General features: G+C 49.5%; 1 protein-coding gene across 1 annotated transcript; it reads right to left on the reverse strand.

The window, feature by feature from the left end:
• Positions 1-1,676: 1,676 nt before the first annotated feature.
• CHRNB2 (cholinergic receptor nicotinic beta 2 subunit) lies at positions 1,677-9,329 on the reverse strand. Its single transcript, XM_006177227.3, has 6 exons — positions 8,967-9,329; positions 7,649-7,794; positions 7,422-7,466; positions 6,895-7,004; positions 5,232-6,204; positions 1,677-1,847 (listed from the first exon to the last, which is right to left on the reverse strand). The coding sequence occupies exons 1-6, from the start codon at positions 9,028-9,030 to the stop codon at positions 1,677-1,679; spliced, it is 1,509 nt and encodes a 502-aa protein (XP_006177289.2). The 5' UTR covers positions 9,031-9,329.
• Positions 9,330-16,195: the final 6,866 nt, after the last annotated feature.

The raw sequence follows: 16,195 nt of genomic DNA on the forward strand, positions 1-16,195 counted from the left end.
AGCATTACTCTGCTCCAGGCACAGCACTGGGCTGCTTCACAAACTGCACTTCTTCCTCACGGTAACCCCACAAAGGGGGCCTTACTCTCCCCGTTTTATAGGTGAAGAGGTTGAGGCCTAGGGAGACCAAGAGGCTTGCTCCAGATGGCTGAGTAAGTAAGTGTCAGCGGGTACTAGAACCCAGACTCTGGTCCCTGTCCAGTGCTCTTCACCTGCACTGTGTCATCTCCCACCTCCGCAGTGCCTGGAGGGGCAGGAGTCCAGCCAGGCTCCAGAGAGCAGAACAGGCAGGCCCCTCGGGTGCGCTGGGCAGACTGACCCCTCTGTGGCCACCCGTTGGCCCAGCACTGAGCCCAGGCTGGGACCACAAATCAGAGCCAGTCATTTGGCCAGGCCAGGAGATCCCTTAAGAGGTCTGTTTCCTGGGTTAACAGGCCAGGTGGCCTCCCGCTGGCCCCTGAGAACAGCGTCAGGATACGGCCTCCAGGGACCCACAGGATGGGAAGCGGAAGCCTGTGCCCGCGGTTTAGTCCGCTGTGCAGACCAGCGGCGGCAGACCTGTCCTTCCACAGCTCTGCTTCAGCCCCTTGCAGGTTTGGTTGGGAGGGGGAAGGGGAGGAGCCAGAGCAGGAAGGATGGAGCCTTGAACAGAAGGATGGAAGCAGGAGCCGTGCTGATGTGGCAGAGTTCTGGCCATTCACACCCTGCTTGGCTGGCCTCCAGAGCCAGCCCTCTACTGCCCAGCCTGCTCTGCTGCAGGCAGAAGGGCTGGGTCTGCTTAAAGCTAACATCCTTGGTTTACTTACTCCAACGACCAGTCGGTTCAAACGGGGAAGAAAAACAGCCTATGAACTTGAACTCCCACAGTTTGGGAATTTGGACCTCAAACCTTCAAGCAGATCACCCAAAGACTCAGAGGCTCCCCTAATACCTAGGCTTGCCCCCCTCCATACCTGGCCTGAGCAAGAAAGAAAGAAAAAGGAAGTTTAGGGGGTACAGAGAATTCTTCACTGGGAGAAGGAGACCTGGGACTGAGGTCTGGACCCCTTAGAAATGAGGGGCTGTGGGACTGGGCTGGAAGCCTCTCCCAGGACTCTGACCACAGTACCAGGCTAACCTCTGGGCAGGAAACCCTGCCCTCTGTGAGGCCCACCCAGCCCAGCTGCTGTCGACTTAAATGGGCTGACAGCAAGTCACACCCGGCCTCTCCCCTTGCTCCTCCCTTCTGAGCTGCCATGGTGTCAGGCCAGCCCAGCACAAAGCTGGAGCCCCTGTCCTGCCCCATCCTCCCACGCACCCCTTCTCCCATGACTTGGAGGCAGCAGATGATTCTGTTCCCTTCTTGGCCCCTTCCCCATCACACTCTCCTCAGGATCGAAGGCTCTGACATCTCCATCCTCCACTTCTCAGCCTTCATCCTCTACCAGCAACACTACTGTTTGCATCAGTATGTGAGGAGGAGAGCAGCCAGAACTCGATGCAGCTGACCCCAGCCTCCAGGTTGACGCTGGCTGGGTGTAGCGGGAGGGGGTGGGGGAGGGACTCTGGGTGAACTGAAAAGATGGGTCTGTGGGGGCAGCACCCCTCTTCCTGGTAGCTCACTTGTCCCTCCTCCACCCAAAACTATTGTACAACAGAGGACAGAGGGGTGAAGGAGCATGGAGTTGGGGAGGGCCTCACTTGGAGCTGGGAGCCGAGTGGTCTGCATGGAGGAAGGTGGCAGAGGTATAGTTCTGGAAGAGAGGCTGCAGGAACATGCCGATGGTGCCAAAGACACAGACGAAGACAAAGATCCAAAGGAACAGACGGTCAATCACCATGGCGACATACTTCCAGTCCTCACTCACCTGGACAGAGGAGATGAAGGAGACCCAGGTATCAGTCACATGATACAGGAGAGGAGTGGATCAGGGATAAGCAGCTTCCACCACACATCACTCCTCTCCCTTCATTACCCCAGAGTAACCTTCCCAAAGCAAGGCTCCAATCTTGCCTGCTTTAAAAGCCTCCAGTGGCCCCAGTAGCTTCAGCAACCATCCAAACTCCCAATCTAGAATCAAGACAAATACATGACAAATATAAGCCAACTTCCCATCTTCTTCCACCCTCTAACCTGGCTTACCAAACTCCAGTCTGTCCTCAGGTCTCTGTGCCTTTGAGTTTCCTTTCTGGCTAGAACTCCAGTCCTCCCTTGCTCTACCTGTGAACTCCTACACATCCTTCAAAGCCCAAATCAAATGCCACCTCTTCTCTGAAGGCTTCCCTATCCCTCTGATCAGAATGAACCACTGTCTCTTCTGGGTCCCCTCAGTACTGTGTACACATCTCTGTGACAGTAATTTTACTGCACTGTATTGTCATTTTAATTTGTATGCCTGTCCTCTCCCCCTCCCCACCCCCAACCTTAAGCTATGAGCTCCTAAACTACAGGGACCTGATCTGATTCATTGTTGTAATCCTAGCATCTCAAACACAAAGTGCCAGTAAACGGGTGTTGAATTAGTGAAGGAATGGCTGCCTCTGCAGGCCTCGCTCCTTATGGCTACTTAGGGAGCCCCATCCAGTTGCCCCAGAGGGTGAGGACTGGGTCCCAGATGTAATCAAATCTGCCCAAAAAAGAATAACCTCTGTGGGTCTGGGAGCCAGTCACAGGACCTGCAGGAGGGCTGGCCTCCACACACAGCTGCTCCACTCCAGCCTGAACCTGGACCTTTGTACACATGTTCGTCTGCAGCCCGGCTGGCTGGGCAGATGAGAAGGAGGCAGCTGCACCCCTCCACTTAGTCAGTGGCTAAATAATGTCTCGTTCATGTCACACTTGTACCTACTATGTACCTGGCACCATGCGAGGTACGGGGGATGTGACTGAGAGCAGGACAAACTCGTCCTGCTGTTTATAGTCCAGCGAGGGAGAAGGATACAAAATAAGTAAAAATAAAATAACTACACACTGGTAGGTGTTTATACAAAAACAAAGGACTGAGACAGAGAAACAGAGGGAAATATATAATTCAGGGTGTGATCTGGGCAGGCCTCTTTGAGGAGGTGACATTTAAGCTAAGCTCAGATAAGTGAGAAGGAGCCAGCTGTTTCAGGAATAACTTGAAGAAAGAAACCGACAAACCCAAGATAAGGGAACTTTGATTGGCTTATATCCTTCAAAAATGTTTATGCCATGAAAACACGAAGCTGAGGAACAGTTCCAAATTGAAGAAAACTAAGATACAGAACGATTAAATATAATTCAAGATCCTAGGTTGGGGTGGGGGTGATGCTACAAAGGACATTACTAAGATAATTGAAAAAATTTTAGTATGGACTTTATATTAAATAAAGGTATTATACTGATGCTAAATTTCCTGAATTTGATCAGTGAATATGGGTCATGCAAGACAGTATCTCGGTTCTTAGGAGAGACAAGCTGAAGTATTTAGGATAAAGGGTCATGGTGTCCACAATTTTCTCTCAAACATTAGAGCAAAAATAATAGTAATAATTTCTTATAGGGAAAAAAGGGCATTCCAAGCAGAGGGACATATACGTGCAAAGGTCCTGAGGCCAGAAAGAGTTTAGCTTGCTTAGAACAATTGAGCAGATCAGCTAATGACCTGAGTAGTAGGGAAAAGGCACAAGGTGAGCAGGAGACATTGTCTGTTTGGATGGATGAGCACAAGTGCTGAATCAGAGAAACCATTAGGAGTCTATGGCCTGCCCAGGCAAGAGCTGATGGAGGCCACCAGCCAGGGAGGTAGTGTGGAGATGGTGAATAAAGGATGAAGCTGAGGATTATTCTGGAGGTTGGGCTCACAGGCAGAACTTCTGATTACGTGGATGGTGGGGGAGGGAAGAGAGAAAGAGAGGAGTCAAGGATCACTCCAGGTTTTTGGTCAAAACCATTGGGTGGATGGTGATGTCATTTACTAAAAGATGAGGAGATTGGAGGAGAAGCAAGTTGGTGGTGGGGCTGTGGATCAAGCACTCAGTTTGGACATGTTCAGTTTGAGATGCCTGTGAAGCATCCAAGTAGGTCATTGCATCTTCATCACCTAGCTCAGTAAATGCACATTACATTGTGACTGGACTGCAGCAGGGGAGGCGGAGGCAGTGACGCAGCTGGCTGAGCCCCTGTACCACTGGCATCTCCCACTTGGCCTCAGCCACCCATGAGGCTCCTGCCCCATCTCCTCATGCCTCAGTCCCCCTCTTCTTCCATCAGGACCATAACCTGATCCCTGGCTCAAGCCTCAGATCCAGCTCCATATTCTCCCCTCCCAGGGAATAGAAATGCCAGGCTCTGAAGCATCCCACTACCCAAAACGGTAGTGCAGGAGCCCACCCTACCTCACCCCCTAAACCAGAATGGTTGCATACCAGTGTAAGCATGGCCAGTCACCATGGCAACAGCTGAGCCACAGCCTGGAACCAGCCAGGTGCCCAAAGACTGTGGGGCCAGGCCAGCCACAGCCCAAAGTGGGGGGAAGTCAACTCATCATACTTCCCCCCATTCCCTGACTCAGAGTTCAGGGAGCCCCCTTCTGGGGAGCCACTGCAGAATGAGGTGGGTGTGCAGAAAGCTGGGGGGGCGGGTCTAGGAAGCCCTGGCCTCCCCCTACCCCCACCTCCATAAATATTTCACGAGGCCATCCCCCGGGACCCAGAAAAGCAGGAAAAGGATATTGATTTGGGACTCTGTCCTCACCCAAGCGGCTGGTGGAACCTCTTAACCCTACCCCCCATCCCCTCCCATACACACTTTCTACTGCCCTCAATTTTGAGCCTGCCTCTCCCGTAGGGCACACAAAGGACTCATCTCCATTTGTGCTGAGTTGTAGGTTAACAACGTGGGCTTGGAATACAAGCGGCAGGGAGGGTCTCCTGGGGTCACGGACAGGCCAGCTGCAAATCCAGAAGGGCCTCCTCCCCTTTGCTGGCAGCCCTCTCCACACTAGGGATGCCCCAGCTGAGGCGTTTCGCTCTGCATACTAGTCCTCAGGAAGCCGCAAGGTCATCCTGTACGAACTCCAATTTAGACGGCACCGCCTTCCAGAAGCCAACAAAGAGCCCACGCCAGCGCCCAGGCCCACGGCAACGGGCTGGACTCACATTTCCCGCACCCTGCACCCCCTCCCCCTTAGCTTTGCGCGTGTCTGCTCAACGCTCTGACCTCCAGATACCGAGGGCCCTGCCGCCGCGCATCCCATGCCCGCGTCCCGGCTCTGGGCAGCACTCACGCTCTGGTCGTCGTCCTCGCTGCGCATGTGGTCCGCAATGAAGCGCACGCCATCCACTGCCTCCCGGAGACCGCAGCCACACGGCCCCCCGGGGCGCCCGGGGCCTGCTGCCGGCGCCGATTCCGCACCGAAGGCCCCAGCCAAGCCCTGCACCGACGCGCGGTTGACAAAGCACGTGCAGGAGTCAGCCCCCAGAGCTTCCTGGAAGAAGAGGGCTCCGGCTCCCTCGCGCTCCCGCTGGCGCCGCCGCAGGCGCAGGCGTTGGCGGGCGCAGCGGTGGCGGGGCTGCTGCATGAAGAGCAGCGTGGGCAGCTTCTCCAAGAAGACAACCTTGACCCAGGGCGCCATGGTGTGCGTGGTGGGTGAGCGGTGGTGCACGTTGAGCACGCACACGCTGGTGACGATGGAAAAGGTGACGAGCACCATGGTGAACATGAGGTACTTGCCGACAAGCGGCACGTCCAGGGAGGTGGGCGGCACGATCTTGGAGATGAGCAGCAGGAAGACAGTGAGTGCCAACAGCACAGAAATGCACAGAGTCATCTTCTCACCGCAGTCGGATGGCAGGTAGAAGACAAGGATGGCTAGGGAGGTGATAAGCACGCAGGGGATGATGAGGTTGATGGTGTAGAAGAGTGGCTTGCGGCGGATGATGAAGTCGTAGGTGATGTCAACATAAGTGGAGTCGTCCGGGTTCTCGTTGCGCCGGCCGGGCAGTGCCACAATGTCCCACTCGCCACTAGGTGTGAAGTCGTCCAGGCTGGCCACGTCACTCTTGAGCACCAGGTCGATCTCAGTGCGGTCGTAGGTCCATGAGCGGAACTTCATGGTGCAGTTCTGCTGGTCAAATGGGAAGTGCTTCACTTCGATCTTGCATGCGCTCTTGTAGATGGCAGGTGGCAGCCAGAAGATGCTGCCATCATAGGAGACCACAGCATTGGAATAGAAGGACACCTCATACATGCCATCAGCACTGCCAAGGAACAAGCACAATCAGCCCTGGCCTAAGCATTCCTCCAACCCACCCATCAACCCAGCCCTGAGTGGGAAGAGAGGAAAACCAAAGGGAGTTATGGGAAAAGGGTAACCTTCTAGGAGTATAGGGAGGTGGAGCAGGAATTGAGCAAGAAGCGGATCTGGGTGGGTTGGTGGGGAGAAGAGGTGTCCTGGTCAGGAGGCCTGAAGGGCCAGGGAGGCCAGAATGAGAAGGAGCCACAAGAAATAAGGGAGGACAGACGCAGGTGGGAGCAGGAGATGGTCCTACTAGTGGTTTTGGATCTTGGAGGTAAGAGGGATTATTGCAAGACAGAGGATGGAACATGGAGGAGAAACTGGGACCTCCAAGTTCTTTGATTCTGCCCATTTCTCCAGGAAATGCTATTCTTTAATCAGTTCAAGCACTGGAGGCTGTCAATCCTTGTTTGTATCCCACTGCAGCTCCAAATACTGGGAATCCTAATTGGCTGGGAGGGGGCTGGCATGGTCCAAGTTACCTTGGCTGTCCACATTCTCTCACTGGCCTGGGTCTGTCTGTCTGGGTAGTGACTGGTCTGTGCCAATGAAATGTCCCTTCTCTCCCCTGGCATGAGCTGATTTCCTCTCCCCAAGACCTGAGCACTCCCATGGTCTCCTCCAGCCTTCCCACTGCTCCAGGGTCACCTACTTGTTGTACAGGACCACATCTGGGAGCCAGATGTGTTTGGAAGGGAGCCGAACTTTCTTCATGTTGTCAAATTCCTCAGGCTTCCAGGTGAGGCGATAATCCTCCCACTCCTGGGGAAGGGAGAGAGGGAGGCAGCACCAACCTCTGCCCTGGGAGGGGCTCAAGGTCAAGAACAGGGACAAGAGGAAGCCTATCTGGCTTGAGGAGGTTTTTAAAAGCCATTGCCTCCCCACCATGGTTTCTTTACCAGCAAATGTGACTTTTTCATTTAATTTGCATAGCTAAACCAAGATATTAGAATCCACATTTGACAAAGAGAAAATGAATCTTGCAGAGTTTAACATATTCAAAGTCACAGAGCTGGTGAGTGGAAGAACCAAGATTCAAATCTAGCTATTTTGGACTCCAAAGTCTATACGTTTCTGCCTCTCCTGAGGAGATTAAAAGGGGCAAAGCACATGCCAAAAAAGAAAAGAATAGAAAGGAGGAAAGAGAAGCCCAGGGATATGGGCAGGAAGAGCACTAACCTGGGTCAGCCAGACATTGGTGGTCATGACCTGCTCCCGCTCGTGCTGGGGGAAAGAAGAGATGCTGCTTAGAAGCCCACCCACCCCCTCAAGCCTGTGGGCCTGTTATATACACCACCCATGCTCCCTCCCACACCTCCCCAAGCCTTGGGAACTCCAGAAGAAAAAAAAATGCATTCTGGCTGTGCTGGCTTCAGAGAGTTTGGGACCCCTCCCCCCCGACTCACCACACTGATGAGCTGGGCCAGTGATACCATGAGCTGTACCGTCACCAGCTCAGAACCATTGGTGGCTGGGCGGATAAGCTTGTTATAGCGTGAAGGATCCAGGAGATGCTCCACCAGTCGCTCCTCTGTGTCTGTACCCCAGACTCCTGAGCAGGAGGTAAGTACGTAGGCAAGGAGGGCCTACCCAGGATCCCACTCTCCCTAGGCAAGTGGGGCAACCTAGCCACAACAGGAAGCTGTAGCTTCCCACAGCCCCATCCCCAATGCTTAGGTCACCCCAGTGGAGGCCCCTCTTAGAGAAGTCCCTCTCTGAGATCACTGACCAAGGAGCCCAGACAGCCCCACACACATGCCCCCAGACTAAGAACCCATTCTGCAAGAATTAGTGGAGATCTGCTCTTTCTGCAAGGTCTCAGAGAGTGGCTTCAAAAGACCTGAGATTTCTGTTTCCATGGCTTCTCCTAGAAGATTCCTACAATTCAAGAAGATTTTGGAGGGTGGTGAAATGGGAACAGTTATTCGTGTCCCATCATACAGCCTTTCTTCTCAGTGCCCATCTATGTGGCTGTGACCGTCTCACCCCAAGGGTGCTGGGTTGGAGTAGAATATTTGGGCTGCCTGAGCAGTGGGTCAGGGCATATATTTAGTCCCAAGTTCCAAGCACACAGGAGCCCACCTCCCATGAGACTGCAGGCAGGTGTGTCGAAAGTGCATTTAGTTGTATATTCCTTTTGCACCTGCCCCTCAACACTATCTCCTGTAACTCTGCAGGAAGCCTCCTCAGAGACTCCTCCCTGGCCCTCAGCCTGGCAGAACCTCTTCCCTTTCGAGTTTCTTGTCCACCCTATAAAAGAGTTGAGAAGTTGCTTCTCTCTCCTTCCTGACTTGTCCCTGTAGCGTGAGCAAAATCAAGAGCCCAATGTTCTTGGGGGGATAGGAAGTGATGGCGACCCAAGGGAAGGTGCTAAACCAGGTAGGTTTTCTTGAGATAATGTTTCACAAGAAGTCAAATGGCATCTCAGCTGCAACCAGTCTCCTCTTCCTGCCAACCAAGAAAACCTGGGGAGAGCCCCTCCCTCCTTCCTCTCTGTGCCCACACCCTCTCCACCACCATTGCCCAAGTTGCCATCTCTTCCCAGCATCACCTTGGGTATGTCCTCCTCCCAGGTACTCCCTGCAGTCCCGGGGGATGGGCGGGGGGGGTGGTTGTAGAGGGGTGTCTCTCCCCTAACCCACAGCAGACTCCCTCGCCTCAGGGATCCCTCCTTCCCACTTTCGACCCCGACAGGGGTGAAAGAACGCGGCGACCTGTCCTTACCTGAGCACAGCCCGAGGAGGCCGAAGCAGATGAGCATCGCCATGGGGCCCAAGCGCCAGGCCATGCCTCTGGCATAGCTTGGAGTCTCGCCTAAAGCGGCCGGAGCGCGCCGCGGGCTGGAGGGCCGCGGGCGGGACGCTGTCCGTGGTGCTGAAGTCTCTCCCTCTCCACTGGCTCCTGGCTGGATCTGAGCCCGCGTTGTGCTCGCGACCTTTGGTGCTGCTGTGCCGGCGGTTCCTGGGGCTCAAAGAGCCGGCTGCGAGAAGGAACTAGCTTCTCGCTTATCCCAGTCTGAGCAGGCGGAGGCTTTTCCGGCTGCTCTTCCAGGGAATACAATTGGGACGATGAGGGGGAGGAGTCTCCGCTCCGGAGGCGGAAGCACCAGAGCCCAGAATAAAAGGGGGTCACTGGGTGGGATGTTCTTCTGCTAGTCCTGCTAATTAGGGTGTACGTGAGGCGGAAGAAGGGCGGCTCATGGGGCGGTAGAGGAGTTCTAGAGCCCCGAAGGTGGGGCAGGACCTGGAAAGGTCTGAGAAGGTGCAAGAAGAAAGCGCGAGTAAGACAAGTAGGTCAGGACTCGCTTAGCACGGGGGACTGAGGGCCAGAATGAGCGGGGCGGGAGTTGGGAGGAGTTTCTGGGGTTCCTGTCTTCCTCGTTGTCTCTTACCAAACCCATAAGATCTTGCTTCCTGGGAAGGTTGAGGATGTAGCCCAGAAAATGCATTTTAGGCCCTTAAAGAAAGAGACAGGCGGATATAGGTTTGCTATTTTAAGAACGCAAACAGTTTTGGAGTCTGGGAACAGGATCCTCTCACCTGTTCCTTATTTCCCTCCATAAGCTCCCTAAAAGGCCAGGCCTCCTGCCCTCCGCCAAGGGAGCTAAGGCCGGAACATCTGGACATGGCCTGAAAAGAAGGCAACCTTCAAGAGTGGAAGGGTAAGTGGCCCCTATCAATTAGCCTTTCTCACTCACATTCCCTTCCTCTCTAGTCTTTGGCTTCTGTGTGACAAGGGGGATCAGAGGACGATTTCACAGAGGCCAGCCTGAGAATGAAGCTAACACAAAGGAGAGCAAAGATGAGACAGACAGAGGTGTCAAAACTCAATGACATCTTTGATCTTGAAAGCCCTGAACTTTTAGCTTCTGAGCCAATAAAGGCTTCCTTTTTTTTTTTTTTAGGTGGATTTTTCTCACTTTCAACCAAAAGATTCCCAACTAAAGCAGCCTTATCATACATCAAGGCTCTGTCTTTTTCCATCTCTGCCTACTTCTTCAGCCTCCTCTGAGCCACAACTCCCAGCCCCACACTCCTATTGGCAGTGACTTTAAGATCCTTGAACATTCTGTCCCTCCCATCCTCCACACTTCAGGGCCTTTTAAATCTGTAGTTTCCTTGGTTATTTTATCATTCATTTTCCCTTAGCCACCTTCTACTTAACTTTGAACATCTGTCAGAAATGTTCCTGAAGGAAGCTATGCCTGACCAAAGATTAGGTCAGGTGCCATGCTACATGTTTCCAGAAGGTGTCCAATGAGTAAATGAAACAACCTAAGGTGGTGGCTGCCTTTTCTGCTAGATCATGAACCAGCACAGTGCCTGGAATATTGGGAGGGCTCAACAAGTAAGGAAGAGGGCTAGGGTAGGACTTAGATCTTTTAACGTATAGAGGAAAATTCCTCTCTAAAAGCAACTTATTTAACATGCCCTCAGCTCCCGAAATTGAGAAGGAAAAGCAAGACAGGTATCAGCAAAGGACTAGAGAGGATGTGGGATGACTACAGGCCCCATAATGCATGTGGAAGTGGCCATAAATTTGCACCACAAGCTCCAGGGCAGATGCATGCATAAACATGTAATAATCTCTTAAGAATTCAAGAAACCTTGGAACCAAGGGAAGAAGTGGAGAATAAAAGCCTTAAGGAAAAGAGAAGGAATGTGTGCAGTTACTCTGCCTTGGAAAAGGGTCAAAGGTGGGAAGAAGACTCCCCTTCAACAATTCAGATCATTTGTTGGATATCTACTGTAACCGGTGTTTAGGACGCAGTGATCAAAAAGACCTAGCCCCAGCTATTAAGGTGATCACAGTTTGGCAGCAAAGACATTACACCATGTGGTGGCTGCTCCAGTAGAGACATAAACAAGGTACTATGGAAGCTCAGAGGAGGGAGTGGTTAAGAACATCTGAGAGTCTGGAGGGGATGGGGATGAAAATTGAGATTTGAAAGATGAGAAAGCCCATAAGACAAAGGTGGCTTAAAGGCATTTCAGACTCCTGAAAGAGAGGGACAGGGAGATTTACCTGTGGATTGGACTTACTATTTTCCGCTTTTGGTGGATGCTGGGTGATTGAAGAAGGGTGTGAAAGTCTTTTATGAAAATCTCTCTCTGGAGTGATTGCTTGTCTCTAGTTTGACAGACGAGGCCATTTGCTTGCTTGAAGCCCTGGGTCACTCCCTGCAGCTCCTTTCAGGTAGTCCAGGCAGCCTGTTCACCTTGGCCTCTACTTTTCCTCTTCAGATTGCCTAGCTTTTACTTCAATTTAAATTCCAGACTGACAGGGAGTGAGTCCTTTGAGCACAACCACCCAGTGGCTGAGGAAAGATGGAACTCCTACCCTGTCTCCCTCTTGTCTCCCACACCTACTCCTTCCATATCCACCAGGAAAAGAGGCAGCTAGGGAGAGAGGACAGGTCCAGAACCATGCAGGGCAATGGATACACGTAGAAGTATCAGCCCTGATATTAGCAAAATAGTGACCAGGCAAAGTTTTGGTGGGACCTTCCCATTGCCTCTGATGGTAAGGAACATTTTTCTCTCAAAAGGCATTGCAATGTTATTTTCCTTTATTTAAGATATTTTAAATTTAAAAATTTATTACCAGGGGAATACATATTCATGAAGACCAATTGAAAAACACAAATTAGCAAAACACAAAATTGATTCATAATCTTACCTCCTAGAAAAAAATTGCCATTTAACACTTCACATGTATGTATAGCTCCAAATTTGTCTATGTGTACTTAGATATACATGAAAAAGTACACAAGTTATAAGTTTATAAATTATATGCAGCTAGATATAGTTTCACAATGTGAGCACAGACATGTAACTCCCACCCAGGTTTTAAAAAATAGAACACTACCAATATCCAGAAGCCCCCCCCACTACATTCCCTCCCAGTCATTATTCCTTCCTCTTCAAAAATAACATCATGGGGAGTGACTGCTTAATGGATACAGCTTAAAGTTCTGAACTAGGTAGAGGTAATGGTTATACAACTTTGTGAATGTATCAAATGCCAATAACTGTACGCTTTAGAATGGTTAAAATGGTAACATTTTATGTTATGTATAGTTTCCCACAACTTAAAAAAATGACAAAAAAGGTAAACACTGTTCTGACTTCTAACACCACAGATCGACTTAGCTTGCTAAATTTTACAGAAATAGAATAATAGTCTTTTGTGTTTTTTTTAACATTATGTTAGTAAGAATCAAGGACATTGATTGTAGCTGTCATTCATTCATCTTTATTGCTGTAAAATATTCCATTGTATGGATATAATCATGTTTATCCATTCCCCTATTGATAATTTGGATTGTTTTCTATTTTGGACTATTAAAAATAATACCCACCATTAAAATTCTTATTCATGTTTTTGGTGTGCAAATACATGTATTTTAATTTTTTTGTTTGTTTTGAGGGGAGGGCGTTAGATTTGTTTGTTTATTTATTTGTTTATTTAAATGGAAGTACTGGAGATTGAACCCAGGACCTCATGCATGCTGAGCATGCTCTCTACCACTGAGTTATACCCTCCTCCCCAATTTATTTTTTTAAAAAGGAGCACACCTTAAAATAGCTTTGTAACCTTCCTTTTCATTTACTATTTCTCAAAATCTCTGTATTCCAAGTAAGTGTTCTTTGATAACTATTTTTAACAGTTGCATAGTATTCCATTGTAGGTAAATGTTTGCACATACCTTCAACAATTTCTAAGTGAAATTGCTAGATCAAAGGTTTTTCAGGGTTTTTTTTTATTATTATTTAATCATGTATTGCTAAATAGACCTACAAGGGGGGAGGATATGGCTCAGTGGTACAGCACATGCTTAGTATGCACAAGGTCCTTGGTTTAATCCCCAGTACCTCCATATAAATAAATTTTTAAAACCTAATTACCTCCCTCCCTCAAAAAAAAAAAAAAAAAGATTATTAAATCAATCTCCAGAAGGACTGATACTATTAGGGTTACCCTGGGCCTCAGGCTAAAGCACCAATGACTAACACCTCTGCAACCTCGCTGTGCTGAGCCCCCTCTCTGTCCTCCTCCCCTCTTCTCCTAAGTCATTTCTCCTTTGTCTTAGGCCTTTCTTCCTAACCTCCTTCTACTTTAGGGCCAATTCTTTCAGAACATCCCCCCCATTTCCATCTAAGTAACTTCTACTTTCTCATTCTTTCTTGGGAGTTAATCCTGACTACCATCATCCTTCAAAGTCCTTCCCCTCCTTATTCCCGATTATTGTATTTGTCACATTGTATACAGTTGACTATATCTGGCTCCAGTTCATCCATTACCATGTGCTTCTAAGAGCAGGAGTAAGAAATACAACAAAAATGCTAAAATGAGTGGCAGCTTTCATGTCAGGAGCCCCTCTTCTGTGCCAGAAATCAAGCCAGGCTCTCTCCACAGGGACCGTATCTTATTCATCTCTGCATCCCTAGTGCTCACTACAGTTCCTGGCAAAAAGTGCTCAGGATGTATTTGTTGAGTCAGTGACAGAATGCTATGCTTCTGGGAGCAAGTCAAAGGAGAAGGCTGCTCACTCTGCCCCAGACAAGTGCATCTGTCCACTCTGGTAACACATGACCTTTGGGAGGGGAAAAAAAATACCTCTACAATTCACTTTCCATAGAGCAGCCAGAGTGATCTTTTAACATTTTAAATCAGATCATGCCACTCCCCGCTTAAAATCTTTCAATCGTTTCCCACCGTGCTTTGAATAAAACCCAAACAACTTAACGGTGATCTCCATCATCTAATCCCGCTTTTCTTCACTGGCATCATCTCCTATTTCCCTTATTCTTCTCTCACTAGACTCAAGGTATGCTGATCCTCTTTTAAAAAAAAATGAGCTCCTACTATGTGCACTGTTCTGAGCACTTTTCATGTTTATCTCACTTAACCCTCCCAACACTCTTACGCGGTAGGTACTGCTACAGTTTCCGTGTTGTAGACGCAGAAAGTGAAGCACGAGAGGCTAAGTAACTCGCCCAAGATCACACCACTAACAGCTGGCAGAGCTGGGGTCAAAGCCCATGCTGTCAGCCAGTACAGCGTGAGCTTCCTGCTTCTGGACCACACCATCTGCATTCCCACTCAGGGTCTTAGAGGTTGCTGCTCTTTCTGCTGAAATGCTCTTTGCCAGTCCCTCCCAGGCTTGCCTTCTCTTTATCTGATCTCAGCTCAAACACCACCTCCCTAGGGAAACCTCCCCTGACTCCTGGACTTAAGTCACCCCCAGTCACTCTCTCCCATATGACTTTAATTCCTTGCATCTACCTACCAGTCTGCTATTCCTCTGGTTATTTTATTCATTTGTTTACTGTGTAACTCCTTGCACTTAGAATATAAGTGCCGTGGGAGCTGGGATACTACCATCTACTGCTCTATTTTGTACCTTGACCAGTGCCTGACACAAAGCAAAGCCCCATGCATGTTTCCTGAATGGTGGGTACCTCTTGGCTTTGTGGCAGTACAGTAATCATTGCATTTGCTGAGCAATGTACTATGTGCCTATGTTAATTATCTTGCATAACCCATTTCATTTCAACTGGTACAATGACCATGCTGGAGGGCAGAGTATTATACCCAGTTTACAGATGAGGAAACTGAGTTTCACATAAATTAAATATCATGCCCAAGGTCCCACAGCTACCAAAGCAGAGGAGCTCAAATCCAAACCCAGTCTGTCTGACCCCCCAGTCTGTGCTCTTTCCACTCAGCTGTGCTGCCCCCTTTATGGTCTAATTCAAAGGACATCTGTAGCTGACTCTCCAATTACCACCAATGATTCTATCTCTCTCCTAAATTCAGAACCCACACCCCACAGGATGTCCAGCAGATTGTCCTATGTTCCCCTCCCTCCACACATTCAGTATGTTTATAACCCAACTCTTTCCCTTTCCCACAAAATTCAGCTCTCCTTTGAGAAGTCTTACTCTCCGTTAGTGCTACTACTATTAATTACTCAGGCATCCAGAGCATCTCAAAATTCTAGTGATTTTTTTGATCTTCAAATAAAGCCCAAATGCCTAAACATGGTTTTGAATACTTGCCAAGATTCAACCTCTGCCTAGCTTACCTGCATACTTCTCTCTTCCTCACTCTAGACACAGGCTGTTTTTCCATTCCTCCAACTTGCCACAGTCCTACCCCAAAACCTTTGCACATGCCATCCCTTCTGCCACAGACAGCATCTAGCCCTTTCTCATCCCTTGGGTAATTTTATTTATCCTTCAGAACTTAGCATGTCACTTGTTCAAGGATGCCTTCCGAGATCTCCAGTCTTGTTCTTCTTTGAGACACTTACCATAATTGCAATTAAGTTGTTGATGTGTAACAATTCATGAAGTGTCTGACTCTCTCCCAGAGACTGGGTCTGTCTCATTCAATGCTGCATCCCCAGTGAGTTACATGTAGGAGGTTCTCAGTACGTCTTTGCTCTTCTCTCACATCCAATGAGTTTGCTTTGCAGACTCCACCTTATCATGTCTCATGTCTGTTTCCCCAAAGAATGTAAGCTCCGAGGGCAGGGATTTTTCATTTTATTCACTCCTGTTTCCCTAGCACCCAAGTATTCATTAAATGAATATACCCGCAACTCCCTTTCCATTCCTAATGCCCCAGCCCTACACATCTCAGCAGAACACCAGATATGACGCCCCACTAGGCTTGCAGATGCCAATGGACTCTCCCAGGGAGCTGAAATGCTGAACAGACCAGCACAGGAAGCAACAGAACTTATCTCAGTGACCATGACTTGAGTTTCCTCCCTGGGGGACTTGGAGTCTGTGCAACATTGTGAGACTGTCTCATCATGTTTTCTTCTAATTAAAGCTCTTTATAACATATGGAATTCAGGATCTTCCAAGTGGCTGCATTTGTGGGTTTCTTGGGTAAGGGCTAGAGGCGGGTAGCCCGCGGGAGCATGTGGCGCCTGATCA

The sequence above is a fragment of the Camelus ferus genome, chromosome 21 (genome assembly GCF_009834535.1).
Source record: "Camelus ferus isolate YT-003-E chromosome 21, BCGSAC_Cfer_1.0, whole genome shotgun sequence".
Classification (NCBI taxonomy): domain Eukaryota; kingdom Metazoa; phylum Chordata; class Mammalia; order Artiodactyla; family Camelidae; genus Camelus; species Camelus ferus.

Coding starts and splice junctions, on each gene's coding strand:
- CHRNB2 (XM_006177227.3), bottom strand. CDS start 9,030: ATGGCCTGGCGCTTGGGCCCCATGGCGATGCTCATCTGCTTCGGCCTC. Junction 7,467..7,648: donor TGGCCCAGCTCATCAGTGTG/GTGAGTCGGGGG, acceptor TCTTTCCCCCAG/CACGAGCGGGAGCAGGTCAT. Junction 1,848..5,231: donor GCGAGGACGACGACCAGAGC/GTGAGTGCTGCC, acceptor TCCTCTGTCCAG/GTGAGTGAGGACTGGAAGTA.